The sequence below is a fragment of the Zosterops lateralis genome (assembly GCF_965231275.1).
Source record: "Zosterops lateralis genome assembly, chromosome: 22".
NCBI classification, from domain to species: domain Eukaryota; kingdom Metazoa; phylum Chordata; class Aves; order Passeriformes; family Zosteropidae; genus Zosterops; species Zosterops lateralis.
Window position 1 is genome coordinate 3,079,608 of NC_139782.1, and position 21,772 is coordinate 3,101,379.

The 21,772-nt window shown below is 39.6% G+C and overlaps 1 protein-coding gene across 3 annotated transcripts in view; it reads left to right on the plus strand.

Moving 5' to 3' along the window:
* Positions 1–2,639: 2,639 nt before the first annotated feature.
* The window catches only part of VPS13D (vacuolar protein sorting 13 homolog D), a 94,832-nt gene continuing 75,699 nt past the window's right edge, over positions 2,640–21,772 (plus strand). For all 3 annotated transcript variants that reach the window (XM_083876855.1, XM_083876856.1, XM_083876857.1), the window contains exons 1-23: positions 2,640–2,798; positions 3,636–3,713; positions 3,932–4,122; positions 4,438–4,518; positions 4,853–4,969; positions 5,187–5,291; positions 5,604–5,774; positions 6,364–6,464; positions 7,018–7,186; positions 8,570–8,662; positions 9,397–9,607; positions 10,130–10,309; positions 10,530–10,660; positions 11,417–11,489; positions 11,991–12,161; positions 13,336–13,466; positions 13,846–13,978; positions 14,563–16,785; positions 17,131–17,282; positions 18,011–19,045; positions 19,756–19,846; positions 20,399–20,525; positions 21,482–21,662. In XM_083876855.1, coding sequence (XP_083732981.1) covers positions 2,702–2,798; positions 3,636–3,713; positions 3,932–4,122; positions 4,438–4,518; positions 4,853–4,969; positions 5,187–5,291; positions 5,604–5,774; positions 6,364–6,464; positions 7,018–7,186; positions 8,570–8,662; positions 9,397–9,607; positions 10,130–10,309; positions 10,530–10,660; positions 11,417–11,489; positions 11,991–12,161; positions 13,336–13,466; positions 13,846–13,978; positions 14,563–16,785; positions 17,131–17,282; positions 18,011–19,045; positions 19,756–19,846; positions 20,399–20,525; positions 21,482–21,662 — 6,042 coding nt within the window. In that variant the 5' untranslated portion in view covers positions 2,640–2,701. The remainder of the gene's footprint in view (positions 2,799–3,635; positions 3,714–3,931; positions 4,123–4,437; positions 4,519–4,852; positions 4,970–5,186; positions 5,292–5,603; positions 5,775–6,363; positions 6,465–7,017; positions 7,187–8,569; positions 8,663–9,396; positions 9,608–10,129; positions 10,310–10,529; positions 10,661–11,416; positions 11,490–11,990; positions 12,162–13,335; positions 13,467–13,845; positions 13,979–14,562; positions 16,786–17,130; positions 17,283–18,010; positions 19,046–19,755; positions 19,847–20,398; positions 20,526–21,481; positions 21,663–21,772) is intronic.

Consider the following 21,772-nt stretch of genomic DNA (forward strand, 5'->3'; position numbering starts at 1 on the left):
GTTCCGGCCCCGAACCCGCCCGGTCTGACCCCACTCCCATGGGGGCCCCGAACCCGCCCTGTCTCAGCCCATTCCCGTTCCGCTCTCAGCCCACTCCCGTGAGGGCGGTACCGGGGCCGCGGTTCGGGCCCGCCCCGGGGGCGTTACCGGGTCCCGCCCGCAGGGGGCGGTGCCGCCGCCCCATCGATCGCTCGGCGCTCCCCGCACTCGGGCGCGCCCCCGCGACCGCCCGGCGCGCGCCCGCCGCTCCCCGCCGGCAGCGCAGGTGAGTCGGGGGTCCCGGGGGGTCCCGCGGTGGCCCCAGGGGGACACGGGGGGCACTCGGGAAAGCCCCGGCCCCGCTGCCTTTCCCTCCTGCGTCAGCCGGCGCTCCCGCTCCGCGGGTCCGGCCTGAGGGGCCCCTCCCTGCCGCACGCCCCTCACGGCGCCCCGCCCCGCCCCGGGGTGGGTGGGCGAGCGGCGGCCGCGGCGCGTCCCGGTCCCTGCGCCCCCCGCGGGGCGGGGAGAGCGGCGCCGTGCCGGGCACAGGGGGGCTCAGCCTCGCCCCGGGGCCTGGGGTTCCCTGCGGGCCTCCCCGCCCGGCGCGGGCAGTTCTCCGCCTCTCGCTCCGCGGGGCTCCGCGGGGTCTGCGCCGCTCGGCCGGGCAAGGTGACCTTTCCCTTTCTCCCGGCTCGCGGGGCCAGCCCGCAGGTCTCTGCCGGCCGTGCCCGTGTCCCGGGGCTGCCCCGAGGCCCCTTCCCGCACGGGTTTGGTGCCGGGGGCTGGGGGAGCCCCCCGCCCTCCGAGGCCGCCCCGGCCCCGCCGCCCCCGGGCCTGCTCCGCTCCCCCGGCGGGAAATCGCATCTTCTTCCCTTTGAGCCGGGGCCTGCTTTGGGCTTCGCTTCTCGTCCTGACAGTTCTTCTTGTGCCGTGTGTGTTAGGGAAATTAAAACACTACCGTAGAAAATAAATGCCTTGTTTTTTTATTCCCAGTGCACTACAGAGTTAAAAATATAAAAGCCTTAAAATATTTGAAAGATTCTTGCGTGATTAGTTGTGTCCCACGAGTTTGGGTTGAGGATGTGATGTACTTTATTTACAGTTCTTCAGGCATGGTTCGTGCATGAGAGGGTTTCAGTCATTGGGATGCTGATCTCTGCTGTGCTAAAATGTTTCTTCAAGGTCTTTGCTTTGGTCCCAAACACCTGTAGATTTTTTTTTTATTAACTTTTTTTTTTCAATGACAGTGTAACAAAGATGACAGTATATGCTTTTGTTTAATCTTGAGTTTCTTGTCACTTTTATTAGAATAAAAACCTTTACTATAAGCTGGTGGCCCAAGAGCACAAATGCTTAGTCTTTATTATGTGGAATAAAAGTATGGCTTTTGAAAATTGTTGAGAAATTTTACAAAGGCAAAACTGTTAAAACACGTTTTATGTGAAGTCATGTGGGTGATTTGAACTTTGCCTCTGCTTTCTGTTTCATTCTTCAGGACAGCACAGTTTCACTCTCAGCCTTTAGAAAAAGCCTTTCATTGCTGGCTTAATTCTGGTTATTTTATTTAAGTATTAGTTAAATATTTTCACTGCCTTTTTAGAAAGAGAAATAAAAGTTGAAAATCACGCAAACCTCATAATGAGAAAACTTTAAATCCAAAAGTAAAATTTAAAATGTGACTCTTGAAGCTGTCATTTCCTTCTGTTGTCAGCTGTAAATAAAGGATGTATCTTGCTTTTCTGCTTTGTAGAATTCAATGGTTTGGGCAGGTATCTGGGATTGGGAGAGTTTTTTAAGCACAAAATTGATGCATTAATTCCATTCTAACCTCAAGGAATGGCCTGCATGCTTTTTCCCTTACTGAACCAGGCTTCACCCCGCCCTTGCAGGAGTCATGAGGAGTTTTGCAATTCAGTGGTTAAAAAGTTGATCAGGGACTTTGGGATTTTAATGCCCTGATTACCACAGAGGTTGAAACAGAAGTGGCTGGAGAAGAGTGAAGGGAATTGTTCAGGAATGTGACCAGTGGTGATTCTCTAATGCAGCTTTTTCCCCTCTTCAGTGCAATAATCTCTGCTGCCACTTTGAAAACCTGTTGCAGTAAGTGTTGATGAGCTATTTTTGGGGCTTGTATCTGATTACTTCCCACACACAGGCTCTCCCAAAAAGGGGTTTGAGTAGGGCGAGTTGCTTCACAGATGTCGTGTAAGAATTCTACAAAAGTACAGGAGGCTTCAGGCTGTTCCTTCAGACCAGGCTCCCAGACCCAGCATGGTGAAAACATTGGCAGCAGAGGTCAAGGAGGCCTGTGCCAACTTCAAATCAACATGGAATTTTGTTATTTCCTTTTCTGGAGGAGGGTTGTAGATTGGCCTTGTTGATTATTGCAACGAAGTGTAATGTTTTGGTTGGAAGAAGAATGGAAAGGTGAACTTTATGTGCAAGTGGGAGTGGTGTGTCATCACCAGATCTCTCTGGGAAGCTGATTTGACATGTAAAGGGCATAGGATAAAGCTTTTTTTTAAGGTAGAAATCAACCTTAGTGCTTTTACTTCTTTTTAGATAGATCACAGTAAGAATCAGTGACAGTGATGCCAGCTCTGCTGAGAGTGTGTATTTCAGACAATAATTTTATTGTTTTTTTTCTTTCAGACAGACTAATTATGGAAGAGAAATCCAGAAAATGACAGAAAAGGATTAATTTTCCTCTTCTAAGACAGTCATGTTGGAAGGATTGGTAGCCTGGGTCCTCAACACCTACTTGGGCAAATATGTCAATAACTTGAACACAGACCAACTTTCAGTGGCACTTCTAAAAGGTGAGGGAGGCTTTGTGGAATTTGCTGTTCTGTTTTCATATTGTGATTTAGAAAAGTGTTATTTGTTTGTAATAACTGGAAGGTAGAATAGAAATAATCACTTAATATTGTGCTTAAGGTCCGTATAAACCCTTTTAATTCAGAGTTTGGTGCTAGAACTTTTCTGTGAGCAGTAAATGATCTTGTTGCTTTTTACCAACACTCTTAAACCAATTTACATAAAGTTTTCAAAGGTATGCTTAGCTATCTTAGCATGTTGAATTTATGTCATTTTTTCTTGATCCTGTTCAGTAACTTTTTTCTCGAGGGACTGTGGCAGGAAGTGTCCTGCAGCCTCTTACCTTTTAGAGCTCCCCTGTAATCTGGTTTGTGTCATGCTGCATCCACGAGTTTTGTACTTTGTACAGTGCTCAAATCAATGCTTTCTGTTCACCCCTTGCTGCTGTTACCTGCTGCTTCTGGTGAGAATGTTTTGTGATACACCAGGGCTTTTCTGTGTGTGCTTTTCACAAGGCTAAGAAAATGAGTATCTCTTTTGAAAAGACAATAAGGAGAGGTTTTGTCTGTGGCTACAAGGTAGTTCAGATCTAAAACCCCATCCAGAAGATTACTCATGAAATAGTTTGAGCACATGACATTGGAAAATTAACAAGTGTATTGAGTAACCTTTGTGATAATAACACAACCTGAAGTGGTAGGCTGGCTCTTCTCAGGAAATCCCATTTAGTTTTTTTTTAAACACAATTCCAGTCATTTTAGGTTTACAGTGTTCAAGTTGGCTTTCTTTAACATAGTTTTGTTTAACAGATTTCTCTTTCTTCTGCTTTGTTTGTATAGGTGCTGTTGAATTGGAAAACTTGCCACTAAAAAAAGATGCCTTAAAGGAGCTGGAATTACCATTTGAAGTAAAGGCAGGTTTGTATTTTGCTTGTGTGTGCAGGACAGATACTTTCTAAACAGGAAGTATTGCATGTTTTAGAGGACCTGTGAGTCAGAGGCTTGAACAAATGAAGTAGTCTGATTTTTAGGTTATTTCTGGTTTAACTTGTTTGTTTCTTACACCACTTTTTCTTTGAAGGTGATAAAGTAAGTTTTCACAGGAATCTGATAGTGTGTCTGTTTTGTTTATTCAGGTTTCATTGGCAAAATAACACTACAGATCCCATTTTATCGTCCACATGTGGATCCATGGGTGATCTCTGTCTCAAAACTGCACTTAATTGGTGCACCAGAAAAAAGAGAAGAGTTTGATGAGGAAAGGGAAAAGTTGCAAGAAAGAGAACACAAGAAAGCCCTTCTGCTGGCACTTGAAGAAAAATGGAAGGTGAGTCATGCTTGTATTTCATGGTCAAGAAACCTCTGTGGTGGATGGATTGAGTCTCCTAACAAGAGAGAGAACAAATGCACAGGAAATGGAATTAGAATTTGATTTGTATGTGCTGACACAATGTAGTTTCTATCTACCACCCCTCGCCATTATGTCATATGTCCCACATATGTCAGATACATAAATATCTCAAGTTAACTTGTTTAGTTTTTACTTCTCCCTGTTAACAGTGATTTCAGTGTAACAAAGTATACTGTCTCCTCACCAGCTGTTGCAATGGTTAGTAATGCTTATCCTTGTTTCCTCTTTCAGAAAGAACAACAGCAGAAAGGGGAGTCTTACTGGTACTCAGTTACTGCATCTGTAGTCACGAGAATTGTAGAAAACATCGAAGTAAGTCTTTGCTTTTGAGTGGTTGACAACTACACATTTGCCTTTAAATGGAGAACAGTTGTAGGATAGCAAAAAGTGTTCAGTGAGTTGTGAAAGTGGCTCATTTTTGGGGAGAAGGGCAGAAACTGCTGATATCTGAGATGAAGGTAGAACTAGGAAGTATAAGAACAGAGATCAGGAGTAGGGTTTCTGTTAGGTTAAATATCTACTAGAAATTTGTCGTAAATTTGCAGAAATTAAATACTAAATTGCTTCAGCATTAATGAAAAATCCTACTGTCTGCTATAATGGTCTAAATAGTATATCTCTACTAATGTTTTTTTTTTCTGTCCAGTTAAAAATCCAGGATGTACATTTGAGGTTTGAAGATGGTGTCACAAATCCCTCACAGCCGTTTGCGTTTGGCATCTGCATCAAAAATGTCTCAATGCAAAATGCAGTGTTTGAACCAGTAAGTGCAACTTGTGTGTACAAGAGCAGCTCAGATGGGATGCTGCACTTTATGGGTGCTAGCAAATATTCAAAAAAAACAATACAGCATTTTAAAAATCTTCTGGTTGTCATAATAAATTGACTCTGAGCATTTCATGTTTTTTATTGGGTATGTAGAACTAAAAACTGCATGGCATGTGGTGTGTGATCTTGACTTTATTCCACTTCTACTCCAGGTGGAGAAGCTGATGCGGAAAAAACAGCTGGATGTGGCTGATTTCAGTATTTATTGGGATACCAGTTGCACTTTACTGGGTGACTTGCCTCCTGGTCAGCTACAGGTGCGTGAGGGAGGTTTTGCATATGAAAGAGAGATTGTTGTTAGTCTCCTTTCTGTACTAGAGACCTGATTCATGTAGAATTTATTGGATGTGGTCTTTTAAGAGCAACAGAAGTCTATGGTTTCATGCTTTGCTGATAGGATACATGTGCAACCCACAAAGGCCGTGTTGTAAAATAGCTTGTTTTACTTTTGAAGAGAAAACGCATCCAAGAAGTTTTTTCCAATGGACTGGCCTGCTATTAAAGTACATGAAACCAGTTCATCATAATGACTATTGGTTTTTAGTGGGTAATTTGCTTGTAACCCCCAGGAAGCAATGGATAGAAGTATGGAAAGTCGTGATCACAATTACATCATGGAGCCTGTCTGCACTTCTGCTCTTCTCAAGAGAAATTGTTCTAAGGAGCCTTTGAGGTCCCGGCATACCCCACGGCTGGAATGTGACATTAAGCTTGAGACAATACCCCTGAAGCTTTCTCAGGTAAATAACAACCATTTACCTGTCAATAACTGGAACAGGTGTCATAAAACTGTGGCAGTGTTTGTGACAGCTTAAATGCTGTTATTGTAGCATGAAATTAATACTCTCTGAAAGATTCTGTTTGAGAGGCAGCTCAACAAGATATATTGAGTAAGGTGTTTTAAAGTCAAGCATTCAAAATCAGCATTTTATTTTACTGAAATTCATTACTCTGAAAAGAATTAAATTGTTGTTGGTTTGTTGCAGTAATAGGAAGGGTGCATGTTGGGAGAGGGGGTTGGTCTGTACAATAGCAGTTGGTGTTGTGTTGATAACCTGGCATGGAAGATTTCATTCTGTTTATTTGTAAATGAAACTGTAAATGGAATGTCACACATGAACTACTAGTGGCTAGGAGAAGATATGTCACACTGGGGTACAAAATTGTAAATTATGATTAACATTAATTTTAATTCTGCACCATGTGCAGGTCATTGACACCAGTACACTAAACCTGTGGTTGGGTTTTTGGCTAGGTTTTTCCTCTCCTCTTTTCCGGGGAAAACACTCCAGTGTCACCTCACTGATCTATGTGTTGTTTCATTAAAAGATGCAGTATCAACAGATCATGGGATTTTTAAAGGAGCTGGATAGAAAGGAACGACAGCTTAAATTCAGGAAGTGGAAACCAAAGGTTGCAGTAACAGAGAAGTAAGTACATCTCCATATGTGGTGTTCTCAGCTATATTAGAAAAAGAGAATGACACAAATACAAAAACTTAGATAATAATCATACATTAGAGAGTCAGTTTTCCTATTTTGTTCCCCTACCTCAGAAATCAGTTTTAAATATTCAGATGTAATTAAAATGTAAAATTATCCTTTCCTGAGGCTTTCAATCCAGTCTGTGTAACTCTAAATTTTGTTTTCCGTGCCTGATAAGTGGCAGCTGGGCTAAATCCCAATGGAGTGGTGGCACCTTGGGGAGCTTGAGGCTTTCAATCCAGTCTGTGTAACTCTAAATTTTGTTTTCTGTGGCTGATAAGTGGCAGCTGGACTAAATCCCAGTGGATTGGTGGGACCTTGGGGAGCACTGTCCTACACAGTCAGTAGGACCAGCCCATCTGTGCTGGCTCCAGTGCTGCTGCTTGGCTGCTGGCCCTCTGCTTCTCACTGGGGCTCCTGGACCTTTCACCAGTTGGACATGCTCTTGCCTTAGATTTTTTTTTTTTTACTGAAACACTGTAATTGCAAATGTTTTCAGCTGCCGGGAGTGGTGGATCTTTGCCCTGAACGCAAACCTGTCGGAGATCAGGGAGCAGAGGCAACGCTCCACCTGGGCCTTCGCGCTGCAGCGCGCCCGCGACGCCGTGTCCTACACAGACCTGTACTACAGCAAGCTGAAAGGGGAGCCACTGTCTGCTGCAGACCAGGTATTTACACTGGAGTTCCTTCTGCAGTGATGGTTAATCATCTTACATTTGGTTTGTTTCATCTTTTCGTGTTTAAAACCTGGACAAGTTAAGAAATACCTTCAGTTGTACTGCAGGCCGTTTGCACTGAGCTGATTGTCTGCTGACTACAGCTGAAATTTTAATGATGGGACCTGAGCTTGTGGGAGGTGTGTGAGCTGCAGGGTTCATGTGTTTTTGTTTTGCACTGCAAAAAGCTGTCTGGTTTTTGAGCTGTAACCAGTGTTCACCAAAAATAGCATTAACTGTTACAAAATGCCTGTATAGCAGTTGGTAACATGCTTTCTTAACTTATGTTCTCTGTAGATCCAAAAGGTATTTAAATACCAGAAATGTGTCTACCCATATGCTTGGGTAGATAATTGGGAAAAATTGTGGCTACTTCACAGTGTTTTAATGGTTTTTCAGGGCGTTTTGTTGGGGTTTTTTATTTGTTTTGTTTTTCCACATTTATTTCAGTATGAATAATTTAATATCTCTAATAATGAACCCATTACTAGAGAAAAAACCCATGAACTATAATTAGCTGCTGTTTATCTTTAGGTATATTGGGACTTTTTCTTCAAATTAGTTCAGAGCACCATGTACCACACCTGTATTAATGAAAGCTGCAATTCAATTGATACTTTAAAGTTGTATGTAATCCTTACTTTTGTTATTTGGATGTGAACTGTAGGAGTAGGTCAATGTACAGAAAATTTTTATGGTACCTGGCAAAGCTGGGTCTCATAGAGGTTGTATTGTGTTCAGCAGAGCTGTGAAATGTAACAAGGGTAATGGCAGTGAACTAGAAAAATGTCTTTTGCTTTGTAGTTTCATGATAGATTTTTTAGACTTGGGTGAATCATCAGTTCCCTCAAACAACTTGTTAATCAGTACAAGGAAGACAGCATGTCTGAGTAACTGACTATGAATACTACATTGTCCTAATTTACCCAGTTCATTTCCTCCACCTACTTTACTCAATATTGAAGCTTTTTTTTGCTCCTGGCTAAGCAAGGCATTCTGTTAAATGAATTTATTTCCCATGGTTTAATTTTTGTGCCACAAATCTTGCTTCTTATTTGTAATAGAAGGATATAGTTGTGAATTTTTTTACAGTGCTGAAGTAGTGTATTTTATAATGCAAATAAGCTTTATTTATAATTCAGGGGAATGTCAATATTACAATTGCCTACATGACTTTCATTAATATTTGTGTGCTGAGGCACTTGGATATGATCATTAATGCCATCTTAGTTTTTTCTACAAGTCCCTAAGTCAGTGCAGAGATACTTGACATGTTTGTGAACAAGATTCTGTACTCCTTTAATGCAGGTACTTTACCTTTTTTTGTCTTTCCAGGCAGAAATGCGTCGTATTGAGGATGAACAGACTTATGAAGAGTTGAAGATTCTGTATGAGATAGTTCATAATAAATTTCATGACTTAGCTGAGGTGAGAACATTCTCCGTACAGGGTAATATTTAGAGTCTTTAAGTGATTATCTGAGGTATTGTTCTGCTGGAGAGCCTTAGCAGATATTTTTGCTGATTTGAAAGTGTGGCATTAATGCTAAAATTGCAGAAATGCTCAGTTCCTGCAGTTTTTACTGTTGTGTCATTTGCACAGTGAAATATTTTCTTTTGCCATATGATGATCTTCCCCAGCAGAATCCTTGCCAGAATTCCTAGGTCAGATACTCTTCATCTTAAAAACAGAGAGTGGAAATGAAGACCTGTAATGAATATTTTCCCAGAATAAACATGTGGCAGAAATGAGCCTCATGGAAATAGCTTGGGAAACGCACTTCATTAATTGTGGACTAATCTCCATAACAATACAACATCATCTCTTGCAAATCCAAATGCTAAAATGTTGAGCTGTGCTTTATGGTGTCAAATGACTTCTTTGGTTTAGTTTTTCTGGGATAAGATTTAAATGGTGACATGTGGCTTCATATGTGCATAATCACAGGCATATTTTTATATTCATATGAATATGCAGCAGTTATGTGATGATATGCTTGTTGCTTCTTTGCTGCTGCTCTCTTCTAGGCTGAGTATTGATTGAGAATGCTGAGCTGCTGAGTAAACAGGAGATGAAATTGTTTTTATTGTGGTGTTTTTTGTACACTGGTGATACTCTTTCACTCAGCAGCAGTAACGTGTATGTGTTGAATGTTCAAACAGAGTATTAAAGAGCCCTTGCCTGATTCCATTGGAGGTTCCTCTCCTGCAGAAGCTGCCCATGGCAGCAGCTCTGGGATGCTGCAGTACCTGCAGTCCTGGTTTCCTGGCTGGGGAGGTTGGTATGGATACACTCAGCAGACATATGAAGGTGAACCTTTTGAAGCGCTGCTGTCAGACCCGGAGGAGCAGTGGAATCCAGAAGACATACTGGGTATGGAAACACAGGGTTTGCTCCTGTGGTGTGATACCTGGTCCAGATGGGCAGAAAGAGCTCTGGGCCTGTTACTGATAAAGGATTTTCTGCCAGCTGATGTGCCCAGGCAGCAGAGCCTGCCTAAAGCTGAACAACCTGGGCAGTATGTTGGTACCTGCTCATTTCCAAAGTGATACAGGGAATGTATTTCCTTCCACTGTTACTGTCATTGATGGCAAAGAGCTTTGGGGCTTCTGTTCAAGTGTGTGTGTGGGGTCATGTGGCTGGGTGTAACAGGGGTAGTACTGGGTCATAGAGGTCTTTGTAAATTCAGGTTTATGTTACCTTGATTGAAATAAAAGAATTCTATGGAATATTCAGATTTTTTAAGGAAAACGGTATATCTACTCTATTTTTTGTTGCTATTTTTTCCCCAAAAGCTGGAGAAATCTTTGTTTTCATATTCATAGGAACATCTTGTTCTTCAGTAGCCCTCCAGAAACTTAGTTTATTTAATGTGTTGGTTTTGTCTTTCATTAGGTACGGATGAATTTTTTGATCCTGCTGCAGATGCTTCCAGCATGAATACCTTTACCAAGAGAGATCATGTTTTTGCTAAATTAAATCTACAGCTGCAGGGTGGCTCTTTCACTCTGTTGCATAGGAAGAAGAAGGTGTTGTATGCTGAAGAGACTGCTTTTATGCAGCTGGAGTTTTCAGGTATTAAGCCCCTTTCTGTTCTTTCTTAAAAGAGATGAGAGCTGCCTCATAATCATTGCACTATATAACAAATTTCCATGTCAAATTTTTAGTGGAAATAAATATATATAAAGGCTGCAAAATCACTTGTTTGTTGGACATTATTTTTTATTTGTGAAATTTACATAAAATATATGCTGTACTAAAAGAAACAAAATAATTTTATGTATTTATATTCCAGGTGTAAAGATCTTGGCAGAATCCCTTCCTCGCAGAAAGTCTTCCCTTCTCAAAGTTCAGCTTGGTGGTCTTTTCCTGAGGGATTTGGCAACAGAAGGGACCATATTTCCTGTGCTTGTTTTCCCAAATCCTGTAGGTGAAAAAAACCGTATCAGTTACTATGTGGGATGCTTAAGTTTGTATGAAAACAGTCATACCCCAAAACTTAAAACATTTCTTATCTCAGAAAGGGAAAACAAAAGTCTTGAGGAAAAGTTTCTACCTGTTGAATTTACTTTTTCTCTCTCTTCCCAAATATCATATATAGACCACATCATTTTTTACTCTGTATGCTTGTGACTTCAACCTTTCAGTTATATGTGTTGAGAAGAAGGTAATTTGTTGAACAACATTTTGATTTTTGGAACAATCAGTATTGCTGCTTAAACAGTGATTGTTCTTTTCCATAAAGCTCTGTGGCCCAAGTAATGGTTCTGTTTCACGTGTATACTAAATGTAGAAATAAATTCTAGAAAAGATTTCAAATTTCTCTTCTGAGTGAACTAAATTTGAATCTAAAGCCATGAGGATTTCCCATGTACTTTGTACTGACTGCAGTTTGCACTTCAGAGTTCAGCCTGTCTGCTGCAGGGATGGGGAGTGTTTGCTACTTAGTCATATCATATAAATATGACTAAGTATAATAATAATATAATATATATGCATATATAATATATATGCATATAATATGCATAATATATTATGCATATTATAATAGTATAATATAATAAAAATGCATATAATAATCTCAGACTTTACATATAGTTCAGCAGAAAAGACTTTTATGCTTATATCAGGTGGCTTGGTTGATTTTATCTAAACAATCTTTTTCTTTTTAATTCTTATTAGCAAAAAGAGGTTGGCTGCGTGTCTTCCTTTGGACTACAAAGTTTGTCCTCAGAACTGACTAATCAGAACACTGGTAAAGATTTCATTTTATGTTTGATGAGATAATTCCTACAAACCAGAAGTTTCAAAACTAAGTGCCTGGAGTTTGAATTAATGCAAATGCTTTTTGCTAATGGTAAAGATAAAATCATAGAAGCTTTGTTCAAGGTGTAAGGGTGCATGCAGGTTGACTTTAAAGAAAGGAAGAAATTATGTATTTCAAGACAATAAGAGTTGCACTTACTCTTTGTTTTGGTTTAAAAATAAATTGATAGGAATTCAACATTAAAACCCTAATTATACAAATGTTTTTGTATATATAAACTTGTTGAATTTTGTTGATTGTAGAAGTTGACCATATAACTTCCTTTTCTGTTACTGAAGAATTCTTAGACACTTGTACTTTCCCAGTAAAAAATCAGTTAACCACTTAAAAAATCAGTTATTAAATTCTTCAGTTGTTTTTTGCATTTGTCTTATTTGTTTGTTTTGGGTTTTTTTACAGCTGCTTTTTTGTAAGTAATTTTTTATTCAGTTGCAGATCCTGATGCCCCAGTATTTGAGATGCTTTATGAAAGAAATCCAATTCACAGCACTTTTGAGAGGCGCCTGGAAGTCAGTACCAGACCTCTAAATATTATTTACAATCCACAAGCCATTAAGAAAGTAGCTGACTTCTTCTACAAGGGAAGGGTTCATGCCTCAGGTTAACCTTTAATGTGTTTTTTTTGGTGGGGTTGGGGTTTTGTTGGTGGAATTACATCTTTTCTTGTCTTTGATCTTTATTTATTTTCATTCTTAGAAATATAAAGCACTAATCAAAGAATCTTCACTTTAAGTTCAAATTTAGCAATACTCCGAGTCTTGAGGGTTTTGTTCCTTTGTTTGTTTTGTTCTTTGTTTAATTGAATTAGGGATTTTGCTTTGGGAGACTCCTGCAACTTCTGGTCTAAAATTGCAAGTTGCTGTTACACGCCATGGTGGATGTTAATTTTCCCTAAATTAAAAAGCATAAATAAGGAGAGGGGACTCATTCCTGTAATCTGTTCTGGCAATTGATGGAGTTTTTTTGGGAGGGCAGTTAAAAGTATTTCTATAGCAATGATACAGAGGAAATAGTATTCTAATTCCTGTTGCATTTTTTTTTTTTTTGTTGATGAGGTTAAGGCTGCCTTTTGTTACAGCTTCTTGAGATACTTTGATTTTTAAATTTGAACATGCTTGTTCCCTAAATTTCTAAGCACAACAAGATTGAGGGTTTTAGTATCTAAGCCTGTAACACTATAAAGTTTTAGTTGTTCAGTTTCTGAGGAGATGAGAGGTGACAGTAAGTAAGATTAGAAACATGAAAATATTCTTGAAATTCCAGTTGTTTTTCTGCTGATTGTGGTAAATACCAAAAGGTTCAAGTTACCTGGTATAAAGGTGTGTGTGACACCTTTTCTCACAAGGTGAGAATATCCATAAATATTCAAGTTTAAAACAAACCAACCAAGCAAGCAAACGAAAAACCAATGCCTACATATGCACATCTTAATGTTTAGTCAGAATTTCCTCTCTGGCCATACTTAGCACCCTTTCTGTCTTAGTCAAATTTAATTACTCGGGCTGATGGTCTGTGAGATAAGGACCCGAAAATGGATTGAGAAGTATTTTTTTAGTGGGATTATTTATTTTGTGCTTTAATACTTCATTTTTTCTGTGCAAAAGCCTGGTGAGTAGGCACAGACAGTGACTTTTCACCTGCTGTGTCTTCCTGTTCTGTATTTTATTGCTAAAATTTAAAATAAATCTTTTATCTTTCTTTCTTCCATTTTTTCTTCTGATTCAGTAAAGCATGAACAAAGTTATACTTAGTCAGTTTTCCCTTTCTTGTGCAGGTTTTGGTTATCAGTCTGAGTTAGAGGCAAGAGTGGCTGAAGCTGCCAGAAGACAGTACAACAAGCTGAAAATGCAGACAAAAGCTGAAATCAGACAAACAATTGATCGTTTATTAGTCGGAGACTTCATCGTAAGTTTTTGCCCCCAAAACATTTATGTTTACTTTTAGCCTTTTGGTTTAGAACTTGGAGCTCTAATGAGTGAGGTTTGTTGTTTGTGAGATGTTCTTTGTGAGCAGGAGGGGAGTTTTCCAGGAGGTGTTGTAGATTCCTTTTGCTGTCAGTCAATCCAGGTATGAGGTGCAGGGCATGTTTTCACCTGCTGAAAATGTTTTTTTATTGCCTACAGTGGTACAGTGGCAAGGTACCATACCTGAGTGTGGCTGGACAGCTCATAAGCTCATTGTGACAGTCAGCTCTCAGAAGAAAAAGTGGCTAATTATGTGTTTCACATGGCTTCTTTTGGTTTGTTTTCTTGTGGGCTATTATATCTTTCTTCTTAACTTTCAGGAAAACAGCAAAAGCTGGACTGTGTGCCTTGATATCTCTGCCCCTCAGGTGATCTTTCCCGATGATTTTAAATTTGTGGATCCTGTGTTAGTTGTTATAGATCTGGGAAGGATATTACTCACAAATTCTCAAGGTATGATCTAGAATTATTGCAGCTTTCCTGTTCTTTCTAGCTTCTTTCAAAAAGCCAGATCTTTAAAAAAGGGTAAAAAATGTACAGGGAATTTTTTTGGGGGGTATTCCTGCTTTGTAAAGTAGAAAAAAAATTCTTAAGATAATAAAATGAAAGTTAATACTAGGCAATAAAGCCAGTTGGACAAAACCTTCTGATGCTAAAAATACTGTAGTTAAGTAGCTCTTACCTTTCATTTGGTTTTGAGGATCAGAAGAATTGTGTGGGCAGAGTAATGGGGTTTTTTTTATGACAACTTGGTCAAAAGTAAATCTTACAGTAATGGATGAAGACAATAATGTCTTTTAATAGCTTCTGTGCTATGTTGTGACTGACACCTCTGTGAATGTAGAAGTACAGTAGGTTTCTTGTTGAGGAAAAAGGAAGTGACAGTGGAAGGAGGCAAGGACTGTACCAGATAGGCTTTGTGTTAAAAAAATAGGACTTCAGACAGGATGATCAGGTAATCATAGGAAATATCTGAGAAGGGATGAGAATACTTTTGTTTATTTGTTTATATTTTTAAGTCTTTTTTTTATCCACAGAAGACTCTAAGAGGAGTGCAGGTGCCATTTCTTCGGAAGTCAATGAATTGAGTGATGAGGAATATAAAACACCTCTTGCAACTCCTCCCAATACTCCACCACCAGAGTCCAACACCAATAGTGGCATCAAAATGCCTGAATTTACTGGAGTAGAAATAAGCGAAGAGCAGCTACAGGCACACTTAATGAGTAAAAAAATGTATGAGAGATACACACTTTCTTTTATGGACCTTCAGATCATGGTAGGCCGAGTGAAAGACAACTGGAAACATGTTCAGGATAGTGATGTGGGTCCAACTCACGTGGTAGAAAAATTCAATGTTCACCTGCAGCTGGAGCGCAGGCTGATATACACCTCTGACCCAAAATATCCAGGAGCTGTCTTGTCTGGCAACTTGCCTGACTTGAAAATTCACATCAATGAAGACAAAATCTTGGCTCTGAAGAACTGTTTGACACAGCTGAGTACATCTGAAGCTAAGTCTTCAGACGCCCTGCACTTAGGGAGAGACAAGATCTTTGCAGAGGCAGACCAGTTTGGCAGCTTGCACGATTCTGTAATGAATTTAACTCAGAGTGTTGTCATGCTGGAGCAAAACACCCGGGAAGTTCTGGTTGAATCCCAGCTGCTTTTGGCTGAGTTCAAAGTGAACTGCATGCAGTTGGGTGTTGAGAGTAATGGGCGATACATCTCTGTGCTCAAGGTTTTTGGCACCAATGCCCATTTTGTGAAAAGGCCTTATGATGCAGAGGTGTCCTTGACTGTCCATGGTCTGTTACTGGTTGATACTATGCAAACATATGGAACAGATTTTGATCTTTTGATGGCTTCTCATAAGAACCTGAGTTTTGATGTGCCAACAGGAAGCCTTCGAGACAGCAGGGCTCAGTCCCCAGTTTCTGGACCACAAGATGCACATGCCATTGATATTGCTGCTTTGGCAGAGAGATGCACTACAGCCTCCAACACCTCACCCAGGAACAATGGAAAAGATCAAGAGTCCTTGATAAAATTGGAGTATCAGTTTGTGAGTGCAGAATGCCCATCAATGAACTTGGATAGCAGTCTGCAGGTGATCTCTGTACAGGTGAACAACCTGGATATCATCCTTAACCCAGAGACTATTGTTGAATTGATTGGGTTTCTCCAGAAATCTTTCCCCAAGGAGAAAGAAGATTCTAGTCCTCAGCCTTTAATAGCTGACTTGGAGAGAGGTTGGAGGGAACAGGAAACATTCCAATCTACTTATGCACAGAACACAGAGGTAGCAGTTGATATTCACTGGTTAAATGTACTCCTCCTCAGGACAGTTGGCATGACAAATGGAGAAAAATATGGCAGAAAAATTGCAACAGCCAGTATTGGTGGCACCAAAGTCAATGTCTCCATGTGTAGTAGGCTGGATGTGAATGGGTCTCTTGGATGCCTTCACCTTATGGATCTGACCCAGGACAATGTGAAGAACCAGTATGTGGTGAGCATAGGGAACACAGGGAGGTATGAAAATCTCATGGGCGATGGAAATCTCTCTGAATCTTTGTTCTTTAGGCTGGATGATGGAGATAGCCTTCCAGATGCTTTAAGTTTCACTTTCACAGAAAAGTCTAAAGAGGAGTGTTCTCTCAACCTCAAAATGGCCTCCTTACACTACAACCACTCAGCCAAATTCTTGAAAGAACTGACCTTGTCCATGGACGAGCTGGAAGAGAATTTCCGCAGCATGTTGAAAAGTGCAGCTTCAAAAGTTACAACAGTCCTGGCAACTAAAACTGCTGAATACAGTGAAATGGTTTCTTTGTTTGATACCACACCACGATCAAGAGACCTTGCCAGTGCAGAGGATAATGAAGGTGATGCATTTGGATCACAATCCCTCAAAGCTGATACTATTAAGCTTATATTAAATATAAACATTGAATCCCCAATTGTCTCTATACCTCGAAAGCCTGGGAGCTCTGAGCTGCTCGTGGGTCATCTAGGACAAATATCTATTCAGAATTTTGTACCAGGAGAAGATGAATCTACAAGCGATAGGCTGCAAGTTGAAATTAAGGATATTAAGATGTATTCATTGAATAGTAGTCAATTTACAAACAAGAAGGATCCTGCAAGTGAAACACCCAATGGGCCACATTCTTCATCAGGTCCTGCCAGCATTAACAGCCAGGAAGAATCTCATTTTACTCGTCATGACTTCTTTGAATCATTACATAAAGGCCATGGTATGTTAATCAGAGTCTTAATTATTATAGTATGAGTAGTATATGTGTTAAAAATGTGTATTGACCATAGGTCTGATTGTAAATTTTGCTTCACCCGTCCTACTGAAACACATTGGTCAGTTTTAGTGACAATGGGCTAGTTATTGTATTTATATCCATTTTTGGTCTCCTAAGCAAAACCAGAATGGTGCCTTTTAGGCAGAAATTGAGCAAAACATAACCATACAACCTTAGTCCAGGTTCTGAGCAAGTTCAGTAGCTACTGTGTTATCTCTTCCATACAGTATTTATGGGCTAATCAGTTCATTTACTCTAATGTTGTTTTAATTTCACTTTCTCTTAAAGCTTTCCACATTTTGAATAACACCACTATCCAGTTTAAATTGGAAAAGATACCACTAGAGAAAGATTTGGATTTATCCTTTCCTCTGTGTAATGAAGACTTTGGAACATCAAGCATTATGAAGATTGAAGGGAAATTTGTGAACCCTCTTCAGGTACAGAAATGTAGTGTTTCCACTATCTAAAAATATTTCCTTGCGTTTTTCAGGCCAATATCTTCAGGTTTAAGTTGTTTAGAAATCAGATCCTTTTGTGCATGGTTAGAAGAGATAGTCCTAATTCATAATAATATTTTATATTTAACCTTGTGGGGACATTTTAGACATCTTTATGAATTAGTATAACTTTTGCTTATATTGACCACAGAAGGAAAAGTAAATGTTTCACTGTCCAAATGACACTGTCCAAATAAGTTTCTTTGCAGTTGTAGTTGAAACTAAGAATTAAAATGCCATTGCCTTTGCAAAACCTGTGGAAGAGCAGAGGTTTTAAACAGAGAAAACTGAAACTTATAAGATTTAGGAGACAAACAGTGATGGTTAAGTAGAATGTTTGTTTCATGTATTACTGTGTAATATATGAAACAGGTGGTGAATTAATTTTAACTAGCTCTGTGTGGATGGTTTTTGCCCAGGAATACAAGGTATCCTATTCTAGGATCCCACCCCATGTGTTTCTGGCTGGTGTCATCTTGTAGAGCTAACACAGAAGAACTGTTTTGCTTCAGTTTTGCACTATACATTGTTTTGCATTATTTTTTTCTGGGATGATCTCAAAATTTGTATAGTTTGGAATTCCACTTATGAGTTTTAGAATATATGTATTGATTCCATTAATATAAAGAACTCCAATGTGATGGTTGTTTCTTTTCTCTACCTTATAGGTGGTGTTAGCAAAACATGTTTATGAACAAGTCCTTCAGACTCTGGATAATTTAATTTACAGTGAAGACTTGAACAAATTTTCAACCACTTCGGTATCTCCAACTGGTCTTAGTTCTCCTTCAGCATCACTTCATAGCACAGGCACAGAATTCTTGAGTGAACGGAAGGAAAATGGCTTGTTCAGCCAACCTAGTTTTAATTCTGTTCCAAAGAAGCCCTTAGCTGTCAGGGAAACAAAATCTTTTACTCAAATTCAAGCAAACTTTCACATCTCAGAGCTCCAGGTTCAGTTAAGTGGTGATCTCACACTGGGAGCACAGGGTCTTGTCAGCCTTAAGTTTCAGGATTTTGATGTTGAGTTTGCCAAAGATCACCCTCAGACCTTGTCCATTCAGATTGCCTTGCGCTCCCTGCTGATGGAAGATCTCCTGGTAAAGAAACCAGACTCTAAGTATAAGAACCTCATGGTGTCCCGTGGAGCACCCAAACCTTCCAGTTTAGCACATAAGGAATACCTTTCACAGTCCTGCCCCGCAGTTTCCAATGCAGAATACCCAGATATGCCTCGTTCCCTCCCTTCCCATATGGAAGAAGCACCCAATGTCTTTCAGCTGTACCAAAGACCAGTTTGTGCCTCCCGTAAGAAGCAAAAAGAAGATGCTGATTCTGAGTATCCTCTGACTCCTCCTCCTTCTCCATCAGCAGACAGATCCAAGTTGCCCTGTGGAAAAAGTAACTTTGATGATTCATTAGTTCATATCAATATATTTCTAGTGGATAGGAAACATCCTGAATTTTCTTCTCGCTATAACAAAATTAACCGTAGTGTAGATGTTGATTTTAATTGTCTAGATGTGTTAATAACTTTGCAAACTTGGGTAGTGATACTGGATTTCTTTGGGATTGGATCCACTGCTGATAACCATGCTATGAAGCCACAGCCTGAAGATACTCAGCAGACAATCAAAGCAGAAATAAATTCCTTGTCAGCCTCTCAAGCCCAAGAGCCTGTAAACACTAAGCTGGATCTAAAGGTATACTTGAGATGCAAAGCTGTAATTGGATTGTCTGTCATAAAGCATCTGGTTTATAGAATCTTAAGGTGACATTTACATCATGTGTTTTATATTCTAGTGGGGAGTCTACATTAATGCAGAAACAGATTTAAAATGTGTACAGATGTAGTTTAAAAAAGAAGAGTTATAGAAAAGCAGAACATCTGCAAAATGCTTGACTCCCTTGCTCTGTGACCCTCTCTTTAATGAAAAGATTGCTTCAGTATTAAAGTCCTAACATGCTGCAATTGGCACTGTGCTGTTCTAGGTACTATGGAGTTTATTTATGAAAAAAAGTCTATAATTTATAAATATATATTAATATATGTTTATACACCTATACGTATAAACATGTTTTTTGAAAAACACATGATGTATGTGTATATAATCTAGTCTTTGCCCAGAGGCCCTGCAGTCTAACTTGTAACAATTCTTCAAAGAGAAAAAGATAAAGGTAACAGTGCTGGGATTTGTTCTTGCCCTGATCATTCTGAATTGCTTGGGGAGACCCATTAATGTGCAAAGAAGGCAGTAAAAATGTTTCTTCTCCTTCAGTGTCTCCCGATCAGATAATTGTCGTTTGCCATTCATGTGTTACAGTGCAATTGTTCTGGAAAAAAGCTAAACAAGATGTTCCAGCTCTGAAGTCATGTTTTTCATGCCAATTTGTTCCTGTTTTGTTTGACCAGGTCCATTCTTTATCCTTAGTCCTGAATAAGACAACCAGTGAGCTTGCTAAAGCCAGTGTGGCAAAACTTGCAGCTCACTTGGAAGTGATTGGTGAGTAGATTGAAGGGCTCAGGTTTTTTGCATCTTAAAATAAAATGAGGTGTGCACTAGAATTATGATTTTAAATGTTTTTATTTTGGTGCTCCTTGGGTTTTTGTGTTTTTTCTGGACAAAATGTACATTCTCCTCCTACTGCTTCTTCATTTGCTTTTTTAGGGTTTGTTTTAAATCATGGTATCCCTCCTAATTGTCAAACCTTTCATCATTTTAGCTGTGATTGGCTGCAGTTTTAATACTTCACTTTCAGAGAGCAGAACAATAGTTTTTATTACTGGTCTAGAGGAAAAAGCACAGTTGTATCTAAGTTTGACAAATCAAAGTAAAGTTTGATTTGTGTAAAGTTTGATGTGTGTAAAGCCTAGAGTAATGTGTGGGTTAATTCAATCTTTATAGCAGAGACATATGAATTTCTTTGAATATGAGGTTTAATGTGTAATTGAATCAACTTATTTAATTACTTTTTGATAAGGCTAATAGAAACCTTTGGGGTTTGGTAACTGATGTGTGTTTGAGGATCCTGATTGTCTGTCCTTTGTTTTGCAGAGGGAGATTTAGCCTTGCAGGGAAGTATTGGAAGTCTGTCCTTAAGTGATCTTACATCTCATGGAGAATTTTACAGAGAACGTTTCACTACAAGTGGTGAAGAGGCACTCATTTTTCAGATCTTTAAGTATGAATTTAAACATTTTGTTACTCAATATTTGTTTTTACTCCATTAACTTCCAACCCCTCCCAGAAAAGCCCCAAAAAGTCAAACAAACCCAGAAAACCCAAGCCCACAACTGTCAGGGTTGCATGATTCTGCTTTGGTCTCTTGGAACTTAGGTGGAACTTAGAATATTTTCAGTTATAAACTTAAGATTTTTAACTTATCTTTGTCTTGCAGTGTACAAAAAAATGGAAAAGTAGTTTTTTATTTCCCTCTAAAGCTGTTCTTGAAAGTATTTATATGATAGTTTCTTCCTAGCTAAAATAGGGGGTTTTTTTAATGTTGGAAGAGGTTTTCAACTGATGAAATAGATTTTCCATTGCTCTTTGATTTTGGAGTAAGGGGTTTGCTTTTGTCATAATGTAAATTTGAATTTCTTTGTTATGTTTTATGGAACATGTCTTACCTTGTGATGTTTCCTGGTTTTCCAGTTAATCAGATTAGAAATTATCCAGGTAATTTTATGGAATTAATTTCAAATATGACAGCACACTGATTCAGAATTGAACGTAGAAAATACTGAGCAGACAGTCAAAGCAGAAATAAATTCCTTGTCAGCTTCTCAAGCCCAAGATCCTGTAAACACATTATCCTGCAGTGGAGTAGTTACCTTAAAAGCCACTGTTCTGGTACAAAATCACCAAAGGTCTAACTGGTATGCAGAAATTAAAGGTACATTCCAAAGGCAGAAATTTTCCTATTTGCCTAATTAAAACTCAGCAGCACTTAAATGTACAAAATTTAGAAGTAATTAACACAAACCTGATTTTTCACATGTGCGACTGAACCAGCATTAATTCCATGCTGTGAACACCAGTTAAATCCTCTCTATTGCTGTTTTGAATGCAGCAGAGTGTCTAGTGCTGCTCCTAAACTGTAGCTCAGATGGGTAAGTGTAACTCTTACCCCTGTCCCAGGTACGGGAGGCCGGACCCGCTGCTGCAGCGCGAGTGCGACATGCGCGTCACCCTGCGCATGGCCTCGGTGCAGTACGTGCACACCCAGCGCTTCCAGGCAGAGGTGGTGGCCTTCATCCAGCATTTCACCCAGCTCCAGGATGTCTTGGGGAGGCAAAGAGCAGCAATTGAAGGACAAACAGTATGTCTGGGCCTTTCTTCTATTTTTCTAAGTCTTTTTTTTTTTTGCAATTGAAATGCAATATATAATTTACGTTAATGCATCAGCTCAAGTGAATTGAAATGGTGGGA